At 36.0% G+C, this 16,629-nt stretch overlaps 1 protein-coding gene and 1 pseudogene across 4 annotated transcripts in view; one reads left to right on the top strand and one right to left on the bottom strand.

The window, feature by feature from the left end:
- Window positions 1-11,600, top strand: part of specc1lb (sperm antigen with calponin homology and coiled-coil domains 1-like b) — a 54,432-nt gene extending 42,832 nt beyond the window's left edge. For all 4 annotated transcript variants that reach the window (XM_087300879.1, XM_087300880.1, XM_087300876.1 and 1 more), the window contains exons 14-16: window positions 6,222-6,338; window positions 7,585-7,644; window positions 8,232-11,600. In XM_087300879.1, the coding sequence (XP_087157005.1) occupies window positions 6,222-6,338; window positions 7,585-7,644; window positions 8,232-8,321 (267 nt within the window). In that variant the 3' untranslated portion in view covers window positions 8,322-11,600. The remainder of the gene's footprint in view (window positions 1-6,221; window positions 6,339-7,584; window positions 7,645-8,231) is intronic.
- LOC147831866 (uncharacterized) lies at window positions 9,099-11,325 on the bottom strand (annotated as a pseudogene).
- Window positions 11,601-16,629: the final 5,029 nt, after the last annotated feature.

Consider the following 16,629-nt stretch of genomic DNA (forward strand, 5'->3'; position numbering starts at 1 on the left):
GATAGTTCACCTAAAAATGGAAATTCAGTCATCATTTTCTCATCTTTCATTTGTTCCAAACCTATTTGAGTGTCTTTTTTCTGTTGAACATATAGGAATATATTTTGAAAAAGAAATGCTGGTTAATGGGACCCATTGACTTTTGTAGTATTTTTATTTCCATACAATGCAAATCAATAGGACCTAGCAACCAGCATTCTTCAAAATATCTTTTTTTTTTTTTTTTTTAGATTAACAGTAAAACAAAACTTTTTATTTTTTTAATGTTTTTATTTTAAACATTGTCATAGAGATTGACAGGTTTTATTTTTCAGTTTAGCAAAAATAACAAACAAACAAACAAACAAACAAACAAACAAACAAACAAACAAACAAACAAACAAACAAACAAACAAAAATACAACAAGAATAATATTAACTCAAAATAACTTAATACACTTTGACAGAAAAAAGAATTAAAAATAAATAAATACTAATATTAAATAATACAGCAATAACATATTTGTCTAATCTATATACGTTCAATGTTCATCAGTTCAACAAAAGAGTCACCATCTAGATTCTCAAAAAAAGTCATAACGAATACTTTACAAGTTGACCAAAATATATGAATTAAATTTTTTTTTCTCAAAGTAGGTAACCTTTTCTAAGGCAAGGCAAGATGTCATCCCCTTTTCCCACTGAGATACACCAGGACTGTTCTTCTTTTTTTCAAGAACACACAATTACATGTTTAGCTTCTAGCAAACATAAAATTAACAGCAATCCTTCGTGTTTGGTCACATTAAAGTTCAATGGGCAAATATGCAATGTACACAAGCTGGAATCAAAATTAATTACTTTACCAATGATTTGATTTGGAATATTTAGTATTTTAACCATAGGACACTGCCACACAATGAAACAAAGCTCCCTTCTCTTGTTTACATTTATAGCATGTATCAGGGATATTTGAGTTAGAATTATGCAACTTAGCTGAAGTTATATACTGTCCACTCAGCCTTTTATATTGAAGCAATCGAAATGAGTGCTTGTTATCTGAGTTTGGGCTTTTAGACAAGCTTCTTGCCACTTTTCCTCAGTTATATTACCCTGTGAACAAAACTTTTAGGTTTAAAACCATGAGGGAGAGTAAATAATGAGGTCATTTTTGGGTGAACTAACCTTTTAATATTGTTTGCTTGTTTTCATGAACAGGATTTTGTAACCTAAATAGTTAATTTTGATCAATAAAATGCATTCTGGATCTCCGTTTTCCCCCAAAAAGAAAAGAATCTCACTAATTTGTTTGAACATTAGTAACAGTAGTGCAGTAAATGTAAACACGTAAGAGCTACTGTATAGATCTGCTGTAAGAAAGAGGTCATTAATTGCGCACATGATGAGGGCATTAATGAACACAAACCTTTGTTCTCGGTCACAACAAAACCATAAATGGCCCGCAGTCAGGCGAACGGCTTCTTCCGTGTATGGATTAAAGCATGTGTGAAGTATGTTGATGCAGATAAGCAGGGCTGTTGAACAAACACTCCAGCACGACAATGTCAGTAAGCGAATGCGAGTAGTAGGTGAACTCTGCTCTCAGAACAGCAGTTACAAATTCTCACCTTAGGTGGCAGTGTTGTTGGATTCACAACTATTTAAATGCAATGTCTGTCAGTCGTCAAGTTTTAGAGGTAATTGAGAGGTTACTTTAAACAAATGTGTTTAAGCTTAGACATTATTATAAGCCAGAAATTAGTGCTTTATATTGGGTGTATCAAGTGGCCTAAAGTGTTGTTCGTGACAGAACAGTGCAGACTTGTCACTTTTTCATTTGTTTGTAGCCACAAATATTTAGATCATTTCTCATAAAGGAAAACAAACGTTGTTACACCACATCCTGTTTAGATGTATTTGAGTCAAACCACCCCAGAGTTATTTTGAAAGTGGACCAAGAAGAGTCACGTTTTCTGTGGGATTTGTTTGGTTTGGACAAGGTTTCAGATGGCTGTTTTCACATTTATTCAATTGAACTATACTAACAGCAGTGGTGTAAAGTAACAAGCTACAAATGCTTAAATTACTGTAATTAACTAGTTTTTCTCAGGAATCAAACTTTACTAAGTAGTTCTAAAAATGTGTACTTTTACTTTCCCTTGAGGACATTTTTAGTGCTGTATCAGTACTTTTACTACACTACTTTCCTTCAACCTGCAGTCACTACTTTATATTTTCATGTCTCTGGGGATTAGAAAAATTAGTCCTGTGATTTCTGTCCAATCAAATCACTCATGGAAGGTAAATCACATACTGAACTACCTTAGGGCGCTTTATAATTATAATTGCAACAAACTGCAGCAAAAGTGTCCAAGATGTCCAAAGTCTTTACACGCAATGACCCAGAGACTGTATACATGCATGTCACTGATGAGAAAATAACTGATTTGTACTGTTTGATGACCGAAATGGCCTTGCACACCCAGCAGGCAGAATAAATCAACATGACGTGTGATTGAGGTTGTACCCCAAAGTCGTGGGGATGTAGCATTTTGTTTGGATATGAAAATTGGGGTGCATCATAACCCATGGTCAAGCCGACATCAATGTCCAAAGTCTATCCTAAAATCAACCAAATATCAACGTCTACATCAAGCTGTAACATGTGTGGATGTTACCTTTATGATGTCTGTTAGATGTTGGATTTTGGTTGCCTGATGAATAAATGTCAGTATTTGACGTCAATATGACATTGGTTTAAGATATTGACTTGACGTTAGATTTTGGTTAGTTTGTAACACAACCTAAAATCAACCAAATATCTTATGATGTTGTGTGCCTGCTAGGCTATAACTAAATGCACTGCAGAATGTTACTTTTAAACACATCCACAAATTACATGTAAATACATCAGCTTTTCACAGCGTAATACTCACTACTATTGAGTACTTTTGAAAGGTCTACTTTTTACTCATACTTTGAGTCATACTTACAACAGATTCTTTTACTCTACTTGTACTACATTTTTAGGCAAGTAATAGTACTTTAACTTAAGTATGATTTTTCAGTACTCTTTTCACCGCTGGCTAACAGTGCAATCCCTTTAGACAGTATATCTTAACCAACCTGGAAAGTGAGAAGACATTATATCACAACATTGCTACCTTTAGTTTTAACTCAGCGATAATGCATATTCAGGCTAATGTTCACAATATGAAGCAATAATCCAAGCTAAGCATTTTCTTTACAATAGTTTCTTATTAACATGCAATTAATGTCTAGTTTCAGCTGAGCTATGGGGAGTACATTTATTTCCGTTTCCAATTTCAAAAGAACCTAAATTTGGAATCGTAACTCAATATAAGTAAATGTTACTAACCCAACTTTTTGGGACCCTTTCGTAAGGGTATTTAGCACCACGCTATGGTACTAAATAGGTGGAGATATGCTCAAAAGACAGTGGAGCAATTAATGCTTGAAGTAAAAAAAAAAATTAATACACAGCCAAAACACGGTGCTGTAATAATACAAAGACAGTCTGCAGCAATAAACCAGGCTCAAACTTAGCTTGTGCTTCTCTTGTGAAAAAAAAACACATGCAAAAACTGTATCTGTGGTATGTCCTTCATTGTTGTTTACGAGATGTTCACATGTCCCATTTCTCTATTCTTGTGCTCGTCTATATGTAAAATAATGACCTTGAGTGTGCAAAAAATGCCATATAATGACCAGCTTTCTTTAAGGCCCTGTTTACACTAATTCGCTTTAGTTTGAAAACACTTAAGTTTTGCTACGGTTACACCATCCACACTACGCTGGAGTTTTCGAGAGCTGAAAACGGAGCTTTTTGAAAATGATGAAGAGGCTGTTTTAGTTTGAAAACACTGCTGCTACGTGTTAATGTTGATGGGGCAAAACATACCCTCTCTTTTGCTGAATATCAGATTTAATAATGAATTATGGCCATTATGTGTGAACAGAGATTTGTTCAGAAACGCTGGTTGAAACGCCAGTGTGGACGCGAATCGTTTTCATTTTGAAAAGGCATTTTAAAATGAAAATGTGTTAGTGTAAACGGGGTATAAGAGAGAATAATGTCAATTGCGACTCTGAACTGTAATGTACTGAACTAAACCGTACCGCTCTTTGGAAACTAGTTATTAAGGTATTGTGTTCATATTCTGAGAATGAGAATTTGCCCAAATGTAGTCAACAGGACAAAAACAACTGAATTCTGTCAGTGTCTTCACATTTGTAGTTCAGTTATTTTGAATAAAACAAAGAAAGAATACTTCAAGACTTGGCTTGCCTGGCGAACACATTGTATATTTGGGGCTGAAGTTCTGAACCTAAAAATTTAAAAACTGTTTTTATGACACACTTTGAAACTATTTGTTTATTATGGTTTGGCTGAAGTAGGAGCACAATCTGGACCAGTGTGTGTTTGGAAGTCTTGGTCCACTTATTTGGTGCACAGTAAAGTTCAGAGAGCGGTGTTCATTCTTATTTAAACGAACCACACAAATATTCATTCTTTATTTTTATTTAAATGAACCACACAAATATTTCAAATTGTACATTCATATATTTACAGGGTGTCCATGGGGGTGTAAAAGGTAGTAAATGAAATTAGCCAAAATTGAGGGCATTAAAAAGTAATAAACATCATCTGACGAGGTATTCGAGCCCTAGTTTTTTTAGATACATTTTCAATTGATGTTAAGTGCAGGCCTGTATTCTAAAATTTGTGTGGATTTTTTTTTATGTTAAGAGTAAGACCTGAGCAATATCATGTGAGGTGGTGTTCATTCGTGAACATGCTGAAACAAACTGGGTGCCCGGCTGGCTTGCAGCCAACCATATAGACGAGCTCACTATCCTTTCATTATTTAAATTAAAATTGCAAGTTTTCTGGCCTCTGGCTGGAGGACTTAAGATTTAAAGACTGGCTTAGGCCTGTAGTTGGCAACAGCGGCAAGGCTTATTGCCACTTCTGCAAGAAGACGATTAATAAAACTTGGATTGGGGTGAATGGCATCAAATTGCATATGGAATCAAATAGCCACCAAACTTGGATGCACGTACCCAGCGAGCAGCTTCCCATATCAATGTTTTGCACTACGGCTGCACCTCAACCTCCACTGCTTTGCCCTCAAAATTGACTGCTCTCCCGAATTCCCAAGGCAAACCACTGCCAGCAGTAGTCATAGCAGCATCGTCAACAGATGTGTGACAGGCGTCAGGCTGCAGGCGCTATGCTATACCCCATCACCACCGCTACATTGCAAGCTGAGGTGCAGTGGTGTTTATTGTTTCATCCCTCTGCTTTACTTAAATGTAAATGTTATCTGCAATATTTTATTCCATTTGGAAGGATTAAAAACATTTATTTACGCCATTACAGTTGCAGTTCTATGTCATGCTGGTATTAAAAACTTTTTTGAAGGTATTAAAAAAGGTACTAAATTCAACTTAAGAAGTTTTGTGATTTCCTGATTTAAAAGCTGCTTGTCTTTTTTTTCAAAGCGACTTTTAGATGAGCAAAAAGACTTTAAGAGATCAGTAATACATTAATGCCATGACAAGTCTAAGATAGTTCAGCAGTTTGTTTTATACATGCACACACACACACACATACACACTGAGAGGATAGGGTGTTTCCTACAAGTGGTTTGTCAAGCACATTCACCACCTGCATAAAGCACACTAAGTATTGCACCATTTTTTTCCAGACACTTGACGTGTTTATAAGAAAGTGTCTCTGTTTTGTGGTTACAAACAGAGCAATCACAGCATGACTACATTTTAATGGAACCAAACCTGCCATATTTAAAAAGAAATTGGTCAATGGAGTTTGCACTCCAGTTAGGTGTTCTGGTAGGATTGTAAGATCTAAATTATGAATAGGGTCTTTTCATTGATCTAAACTAAACACCATTAAAATAAATAAAACAATAAACAAACACAAACTGTTCATTCAGTACAAATCCGAAAGGGAGGCTTTCTTAATTATATGAACAGCAGTGTTTGTCAGCGTTTCTGTAAACACTGAAAAAGGATGTTGTTTCTGTCAAGATTTATAACTTGGGGGGTCTGCCACTTTTAACTACAGCCATAATATCTCAGGGACACAGAAAGATTCAATGCTTCATCGCTCCCTCTGAATCACCCAGCCAATCACCTCTTCGTCTACTAAAATTATTGATCTGTTGTTGTTGTTTTTTCTCCCCCTCCACACACAGAACATTGACATCACCAACTTCAGCAGCAGCTGGAATGATGGGCTCGCTTTCTGTGCCATCCTTCACACCTACCTGCCTGCACACATCCCGTATCACGAGCTCAACAGCCTGGACAAGGTCTGTACGCTCACATTAGGTTAATTTAGTTCAACAGGAGCAAATTGTCAGCATAAAATAAAAATGCTGGGTTCCACACAATTCTTTCATGCTGTCCCAACACAAATCAATTATGTTACTTTAATATTATTTACTAATTTAATCAGATCGAACATAAAACAATTAAGTTATTTCCCCAAAATGTAAGAATTTTGTTGTTTCCACTCATTTTAAATAAGTAGTTTTTAAAAAAGCACTACCTCACTACCTGACCAAGGTCTTGTTGTCGATCACACTTGAAAGAGCAACAAATAATAACTTGTCTTCTTGTTGATCATTTAAAAAAAGTGACAGAAGGTAGATTTTTTTCTGATGAATCATCTGTTGAACTGCATCCCAATCATCACGAAAACTGCAGAAGACCTATTGGAATCTGCATGGACCCAAGATTATCACAGAAATCAGTCAAGTTTGTTTATGAAAAAATCATAATTTGGGGTTACATTCAGTATGGGGGTGTGCGTGAGATCTGCAGAGTTGATGGCAACACCAACAGCCTGAGGTAACAAGAAATTTGTGCTGCCCATTACATTACATACCACAGGAGAGGGAAGTTTATTCAGCAGGTTTGCACTTCTTCTCATACTTCAGCCTCCGCATCAAAGTTCCTGAAAACAAAGAACGTCAAGGTGCTCCAGGATTGGCCAGCCCTGTCACCAGATATGAACATTATTGAGCATGTCTGGGGTAAGATGAATGAGGCATTGAAGATGAATCCAAAGAATCTTGGTGTACTCTGGGAGTTCTGCAAGAACGCTTTCTTTGCCATTCCAGATGACTTTATTAATAAGTGATTTGAGTCATTGCAGAGATGTATGGATGCAGTCCTCCAAGCTCATGAGAGACATACACAGTATTAATTCTTTTTCCACTGCACCATGACTTTATATTTTTTACTGTACATTATTTCTGTTAAGTGACAAGACATTTGAGTAAGCAAAGTCAGACCTTAGTGTCCTAATTAAATAATAAAAAATCAAGGCATGATTATATTGTATTTTGGTAAAATAAGCGTAATCTAGAGGCCTTTGACTTTCATATAAGCCACTTCTGATGTCAAATGATCAACTAGTAGTCAAGTTATTATTTGTTATTCCTAAAAGACTTTTGTCAGGTAGTGTACATTTTGTTTTTCAGTACCAGTCATTACTAAACTGTCTTTTAGAGTGTTTACAAATTTCAGTTCATTCATTGATGTCTTTTGCAGAGGCGAAATTTCACTTTAGCCTTCCAGGCAGCAGAAAGCGTTGGAATTAAATCAACACTGGTGAGTTGAGTTTAATATGATCATCACCACTATTTTACATATCCATTTGCTCAACTTCCTTGAATTTTTTATATGTACAATGTTTTAGGAAGAAATTCAACATTTTATTTAGCAAGAATGGCTTAATTTTCTCATAAGTGACTGAAAAGATATTCTGATCAGGCTGTTTAAAGTATATCAAAGTAGTTTCCAATTATAATATTTCACAATACTACAGCTGTTCATATATATATATATATATGAACATGGTGAACATATTTGTAGATTCATTTTTATCAGATTAGACTTATTGAAATCTGTCATACACAACTTTTCTTTAGGATTTTCCTAGATTTTGTGTTTATAAATTGTGCTTTATCAGTTGTGAATTGTGATTGCCGTTGTATTTAATTGAATGATTTCATAAAGCTGTGTTTGCAGTAAATGGTGACTGCTTGCCATGTTATAAAAGCTGTTTTGTGTGCCCTTTGCTCAACAAGCTTTGCAAGATACTTCTGTAACATAACACTCAACAGCAGTAAGGTTGACAAACACATCATGCAATTCTGATCATTTCCTTCTCGTATATCTGACTCTCTGCCTGACAGGACATTGGTGAAATGGTGCACACAGAAAGACCGGACTGGCAGAGCGTCATGACCTATGTGACGTCCATCTATAAGTACTTTGAGACCTGAGAATCTTCTACAAAGTCCATACCTGCAGCTGCAGTCTCACCTCGGTCCTTGCTATTCCCAAGATACTACAAATTTCCAAGATGCCTTTGCTGCCCGGCCGACGTACAATCTTGTGTTTTCCCAAAATCCTCTATGGCTGCTAAAACAGGTCAGATCCTACTAAAGCTTTTAGTTGCAAGAAGACAAGAGGTTGGCAGGCAGCAACTTCCTTTAAGAACATTGCAACATGATTTAAAGTGAGTTGTGCCAATTAAGCAACAAAAGTTCTGTGTTTCAGAAATCAAATGCCTTTGAGAGATGCCTTGTTTTCCAGTTTTATCCCAGTGTTGGTCTTAGATTATCAGTATTTATTCCAAAGAACAGGATTCATCCACACAAATGTTTTTTTCTTAGCCTGAATAAGCTCAATTTTCTTTCATTTCATTTATTTAGGTTTTTCTAACATCTAAGAGTGGGTTATATCCCCTGAAAACTGATATCATGTACTGAAACTCATAAGACTTTAAGTTAATCTTGGAGCACAAGTTAGTTTTTTATATATATTTAAGTATTTTTTTATGCAATCTGAGATATTTCAGTCCCTTTTCTGAAGACCGCTGTTCACCCAAAGCTCTGGTGCTTCAAAAGAGACCGACAAAAACAGAAAATCCATATAGGATCCATATTGAGTGGTTTTCATTCTTGTGGATGCTCAAATGTGCCATGTGACATGCTAGAATGAATCTCATTGGTTCTTACAGAAGCTCAAATGTGCCATGTGACATGTAAGACTGAATCTCATTCGTTCTTACAGAAGCTCAAATGTGCCATATGACACGCAAAAATGAATCTCATTGGTTCTTACGGAAGCTCAAATGTGCCATGTGACACGTAAGAAGGAATCTCATTGGTTCTCACGGAAGCTCAAATGTGCCATGTGCCCTGCGCCATGCAAGATTGAATCTTATTTGTTCTCTCATAAGCTTAGATGTGCTGGATAAAATAAGAATGAATCTCATTGGTTCTTGCAGAAGCTCAAATACAGCATGTGACATGCAAGAATTAATCTCATTGGTTCTTGCAAAAGCAAATGTGACATGCAAGTATGAATCTCATCGGTTCTTGCAGAAGCTCAAATGTGCCGCGTGACACAAGATTGAATCTCATTGGTTCTTGCAGACGCTCAAATACACCATGTGGCATGCAAGAATGAATCTTATTGGTTCTTGCAGAAGCTTAGATGTGCTGCGTAACATAAGAAGGAATCTCATTGGTTCTTGCAAAAGTTTAAATGCACTGCTTAACAAGAATGAGTCTCATTGGTTCTTACAGAAGCTCAAATGTGCCACGTGACGTGTTCTCCAGAAGCTCAGATGTGTCATGTGACATGCAAAAGTGAATCTCATTGGTTCTCGCAGAAGCTCAAATGCGCTATGTGACATGCAAGAATGAAACTTACTGATTCTTGCAGAAGCTCAAACGTGCTGCGTAACACAAGAATGAATCTCATTGGTTCTTGCAGAAGCTCAAATGTGCTGCGTAACACCAGAAAGAATCGCATTGGTTCTTGCAGAAGTTTAGATGTGCTGCCTAGCACAAGAATGAATCTCATTGGTTCTTGCAGAAGCTCAAATGAGCCATGTGACATGCAAGAAAAAAAATCTCATTGGTTTTTACAGAAGCTCAAATGTGCCTTGTGACATACAAGAATGAAGCTGATTGGTTCTTACAGAAGCTTTGATGTGCTGCGTAACACAAGAATGAAGCTGATTGGTTCTTACAGAAGCTTTGATGTGCTGCGTAACACAAGAATGAAGCTGATTGGTTCTTACAGAAGCTTTGATGTGCTGCGTAACACAAGAATGAAGCTGATTGGTTCTCACTTGTCAATAAAGCAAACTTGAGCCTCTGTGAGCAAATTAGAATGCTGTAAACAATATTTAATCTTTACTTTTAAATGAATTAAAGCCAACATTTATTGATCCTTAGAAGTGATTTTATTTTCTCTTCAGAACACTTGAATGAAACCGATCGGTCTACTTGGACTTAATCCTAATTGGATGTTTCAAGTAAACATGGAGGGACAGAAATCTGTCAGGTTTGATTAGTTAACACATTTCTTATAAGTTTAAGAGGTTAAATAAAAAATGACTGAATTTTTAAACTAGTTTTGTTGCTATTATAACTCTAAACCATGTTTGGACACTAAATAAAAGCTAATTATGAATCTAACGTCATTTAAACCAGCCAACCCCCTCCCCTATAATCCTCATTCCAGCTGATCACTGAAAACACTGCAAGATGTTTTAATTTGAAATATCAGCTCAAATGAAATGCACAGCTGCTCTTTTTATTTTAGTATTAATATTCTTTTCCAATGTTTCATGCGTTTCAGCATTTCAGTTGTTGTTGTCTACGCACTACTAATCCTCATTTGACACATAAAGCCAGCTGGGTTCTGGAAGCTTCGCTGACTCAGATTGAGTTTGTCTTTTTGGGTGTAAAAGCACAAATAAATAAAAGGCTGAATGTGTTTTCACTGAAATGAAATGTGAAATGAGACGACTACAATCCATCCGCACCGTAAGCTTGCGGTTTACTCAAGCACCGTACCTCCTTCGTTTTTATATTGTACTTTAGTCTGCACACAAATCCGAAGCCTTACAAGGAATAGGACAAGCCAAGAGCACAATTCTCGTTCGCCATGCTGTCTTCAATGCACTGCTGTTTCACTTTTATTAATATTATTATTATTTTGGTGACTAAACAACCAATTTAAAACAAGGGATCAAAGCGGGTTGCAGCAAGGTTTATGACAGCAGTACAAAATGTATCTTATGTCAAGGGCAAATCATGTTTGATGCAAAACTAACTTATTGTATTTACACTACATAGAGCTCTGTTGTGTTTTAAGTGATTTTGTTTGTATGTGCAAATGCCATTGACACTGACGTTGGATTTCCCAGAAAAGGTCAGTAGTGGCAAGGACGTTTTTGTTGGGATTTTCTTGTGAATTGTTGGTCATGAACGCGGTTTTGCTACCTAATCGTATGACGTTTGATGATGAAGATTTTGATTTGAAGTAAATCATATCTTGCTGTGCTTCCTTGCTATGATTAACATTTGTGTGAGTTCTGGAATGTTTGCCTTGTTGACACTATAAATACTTGTTCGTTTCACCTGAACGTTTCCTAGAGCACTGCATGATGTGTTGAGGGGAGGATTTTTTGACTAAATGTTTCCTGTAAGCAAGGATTTGAAAGATCAATATTTGTGTACAAATACAGTTTGATATTTTCATGTGTGGAGTTTGTGGATTATTTGCGTGATTGGCCTTGCTGTGGTTTTAGTGTTTAGAAATATTGAAAACCAAAAAAAAGCCAAAGATATATATATATATATATATATATATATATATATATATATATATATATATATATATATATATATATATATATATATATATATATATATAATATGATTATTATTATTATTATTTGGTACACCTGTCTGACTGCTCGTTAATGCAAATTTCTAATCAGCCAATCACATGGCAGTAACTTAATGAATCATTTAGGCATGTAGACATGGTCAAGACTTGTTTTAACTTGCTGTTAAAATCGAGCATCAGAATGGGGAAGAAAGGTGATTGAAGTGACTTTGAACATGGCGTGGTTGTTGGTGCCAGACTGGTTGGTCTGAGTATTTCAGAAACTGCTGATCTACTGGGATTTTCATGCACAACCATCTCTAGGATTTACAGAGAATGGTCTGAAAAAGAGTAAATATCCAGTGAGCGGCAGTTCTGTGTGTGCAAATACCTTGTTGATGCCAGAGTTTGAGCTGATAGAAAGGCAACAGTAACTCAAATAACCACTCGTTACAACTGAGGTATGCAGAAGAGCATCTTTGAACACACAGTACGTCCAACCTTGAGGCAGATGGACTACAGTAACCGATATCCACACCAGTGCCACTCCTGTCTGCTAATAACAGGAAACTGAGGCTACAATTCACACAGGCTCACCAAAATTGTACAATAGACGATTGGACAAACGTTGCTTGGACTCATGAGTCTCGATTTCTGCTGCGACATTCGGATGGTAGGATGAAAGCATGTATCCATCCTTCCTTATATCAACGGTTCGGGCTGGTGGTGGTGGTGTAATGGGGTGGGGGATATTTTCTTGGCATACTTTGGGCCCATTAGTACCAATTGAGCATCCTGTCCACCACGCCCCCAGCCCCTCTGAGTGTGGTTGCTTTCCCTTTATAACCATAGTGTACCCATCTTTGATGGCTACTTCCAGCAGGTTAACACGCCATGTTATGAAGTGCGGATCATCTCAGACTGGTTTCTTGAACATGATAATTAGTTCACTTTACTCAAATGGCCTTCACAGTCACCAGAACTCAATCCAATTGACCTTATTCTAAAATGCGGAAGTGCACCTGTTTTCGCGATTGTCTTAGAACTTCCGATTCAGTCGCCTATGGGGGAAATTACTTGGAATAATAAACGGCAGAAAACGGTCAAACTTCTTGCTCTACAAACAAATGTTTGCATGACCATACAGACCAAGTAGAATAAAATAACAAGAAAATATCAAATTGCAACATCAAGCAGCGTAATGAGCAGTTTTTAATGTCTAAAAATGAATGGAAGTGAATGAGACCGGAAGTCTTGAGCCAAAAAGATTCAAATGGCAGCACCCACTCGTCGGCGGAGAATAAGGTCAATAGAGCACCTTTGGGATGTGGTGGAATGGGAGATTAACATCAGGGATGTGCAGCTGGAAAAATTTGCAGCACCTGTGTGATGCTATCATGTCAATATGGACCAAAATCTCTGAGGAATATTTCCAGTACCATGTTGAATCTATGCCACAAAGGATTAAGGCAGTTCTGAGGGCAAAAAGGGGTCCAACCTGTTACTAGTAAGGTGTACCTAATAAAGTGGCCGGTGAGTGTGTGTGTGTGTAAATGAAATTTTATTTAAAAAAAAAAAACATTAATACATACTGTATGCGTAATAATAAATATTTGTTTTCTTCAAATTTTGGAACCATTTTTATATATGTTATTATTTATTTTATAAAATTTTAATTATACATTTTTCTTTTGTTATTTAACTAAAATGGCTTAACACTGTAATACAATTAAACTGATAAATATAAAGTCTAAATTAGAAATTATATTTAATATTTGAAACAAAGTTGAAGTAAATACAGTTAATCTTAACCTTCAAAAGTAAATAAATAGTAATAACAACAATATTAATAATAAATATTAGAAGTGTTTCCTTGTCAACTGACTGAAAGACTAATATTCAGCTACAAATTATATTATATTATTAATATATATAAATAAGTAGCAGTTGTTTATCACTCCTAAACTAATTTCTTCCTATAACTATATTCCTCATGTATATTTAATTATTGATATATAGATCTCATTTTTTTGACCCGGAGGTCATTCTGGCACAAACAATTACTTCAACTGTAAATAAATTCATCACATTATCCTTCAGCATCTAACATGTTGAATCCCAGATACCTTATTAGACACTTGACGTATATCTTAACGACACACAGGAGTCTTTTAAATTAATCCAAGGACACACAGACAAGAAACTGGACAATGGATGAAAATCTGGATCCTTTTTTTTTTTTTTTTTACAACAACTTTTCCTGGAAGTCATGCCTGGCTGCTTCCAGAATCAGAACTGGAACAAAATAATTTAAGCTACCTTGTCTTGTGGAAAAGAAAGAAGTGATGCAGCAGAAAAGGTCTATTTTAACAGCTGGACTCGAGAACTTCCTCCTACCACTAAAATAACCTTTCATTTTCACACAGATTGTGTCTGGCACTCTGAGGTAAGTGGCTATATTTGTGCCGACTGCTTGAAAGCATGCAGAAACAAAACTGTAGTAAAAAAAAAAAAAAAAAAGGATAATAAAAATGATCATACATGTATGGATTTGATTAACCGAAGCACTATGGCAAGCCAATTTTCCATTTAATACTCACCTTTTCCCACATGTGGCTATTTTCATATCTGTGTGAACTGGATGTTCCTGAGACTTTGATTTTAGTATGTTGACGTACTTTCAACTGAAATTGAATATTGAGTATTTCTTGATGTTAGCGCTTATTAATCGTACCCTTTGATGTATAGTAAACAATTGTCACAACTGGAATACATCTGTAATGAAAGAGGTAGCAAATAATCTACATTTTTTATTTGTTACTATTAACAATAAAATGTCATTAATGACATAAATATAACTATATCATTAAAAATAAATAAGGGCATTTAGTAAATCAAACATTTGAGGATAATATAGACATAAAGGGTCCTGTTATACTTCCGGCTCAATAAGGTGGGTAAGAAGTGTTTGGCGCGATTTGCTGTTGTTTTCAGACCAGTGCAACTCTAATTTTCATGTTTTGCGCCACGTTGTTTAAATAGCAAATCCATTACATATATTTGTATGTTTAAAAAATAACGTTTAAATGTTAGATTTTTAACACTTAACTGTGTAAATGACTTATATGTGCAGGGCTAATCAGTTATTCCATGAAACAACAGGTTCCAGTTATTAGTTATCCAATAATTTAGTTACCATTAATAAGGTTCAAATTGGGATAATTTTGACACCACTACATGTCTTTTTCAGGTTAGAGCTGTGGCTCATGTATATCTGCATGTTGCAATGTCAGTTCGATGCGTGCATTGCATTATCAAACTAACGTTATTCTTGTTGACAATTTGGGGTGAAAACATCGACTGAACTTGAGGCCGCAGGTGACCTCTGCGTCAGACTGTCCATCCTTCTTGGATCCGTATAAGGCCATGGCGTGACCCCTGTATAAACTCACACATCTTCCTCGACTTCAACCACAGTTCCAACATAAGCGTGAGCTTTAACCAAATGAAAGCGGGAGACTAGAAACCTCTGAATCATATTTATTATCATTTGACAGTAATGGAGGAACACTGCTAAATATAGCGAAGTAAGAGTACGTGACTTTTCTCTAATAATTTACTAGAGAAAAAATAGACACTTTTCAATGTACTCAAAGTACACTTTACCCAATTTTACTTAAAATGTTATTCGTTACTACCCACTTCTGATGACATTTATTTATACTTTTACAAATTTATTCCCACAGTTGCATTAATGAGAGCAGGAAAGAGACAGGCTGCACTGGTAAGCAGTATATCTTAATGATATCTTTAATTCAAATAAATGATCAACAAATTAATCTGTCTTGATGGTCTTTACAAAGTGAAGGCAATATCTACACACAATATGAAATCCCAATTACAAAAATACTGCAAACTATAATACTATTCATGAAAATGCTTAATTAACAAATCCAAATGGCCAACACAAGTGAGCTGCACAGACCAATTCAGCTAGATGACGTATAATGTCTCCGACATTCCCACTAGTCCCATTTAGCAACATGATAGCAACCGTCTTTTTAAAGAAGCGTAACCGATTAATCAAGAGTGTGATGTAACTGGTTTGTTTCGGAGAAGAAACCTGAAAGTATCTTGAGTTTGGGTGAGCCACGAACCTTATTCAAGCAATTTAATCGAGATCCGATTTAAAAAAACCTGTTGACTTTGGAGCATGGAAACCGGAACTGCTAAAAGGCTAACTTGTTTACAGGTTTTTGCATACAAATTGACATCATATTTCCTTCACTCTATGGTTGGGTTTAGGGGCGGGGTTCATTTTGCTTTTCCTTCACCTTCTCTACAAGTTAGCCTCTAAACAGACAAAACATATAATATTTAGGTTTCCTTTTGAGATCAGGTTGGAATGAACTGTTTTTAACAGATACTTTTTAATGTAAACTGTGTTATTTCTTATGAAAATTGTTAAATACACACTAATAAAACTTCTATTCAGACAGAATTTCACTCGCTTCCCTTAAAAGACGGCGCAAAGAAAATGGCGGTTTCTCACACTGATGTCCCTGCATGTTGACGTGACGTGCGCGCTCTCTTTCACGTCCGCGTTTTCAGCCCAGCACTGCTGGGTTATAGACTGATTTTCAACTCAAATTGGGTAGAATCAATCCAAATTTGTTACCTAGCAGTCTCAACCCAGCATTTGGGTTAAAAAACAACCCAGCGTTTTTTAGAGTGTAGTATCTTATGAAATAGACTGGCTACTACAGTGAAATAAAAATACAGAGTAGTGCTGTTTCCAGATTGAATGTTAATACGGCTTGCCATAGTCGGGCGCAAAAAGTGTCGTCAGATTCGAAACATGAAGAAATGTGATTGCAGTGTGCTCTGCGTGCTTTAATG

Source organism: Danio rerio, chromosome 21 (genome assembly GCF_052040795.2).
Source record: "Danio rerio strain M-AB ecotype USA chromosome 21, GRCz13ab, whole genome shotgun sequence".
NCBI classification, from domain to species: Eukaryota; Metazoa; Chordata; class Actinopteri; order Cypriniformes; family Danionidae; genus Danio; species Danio rerio.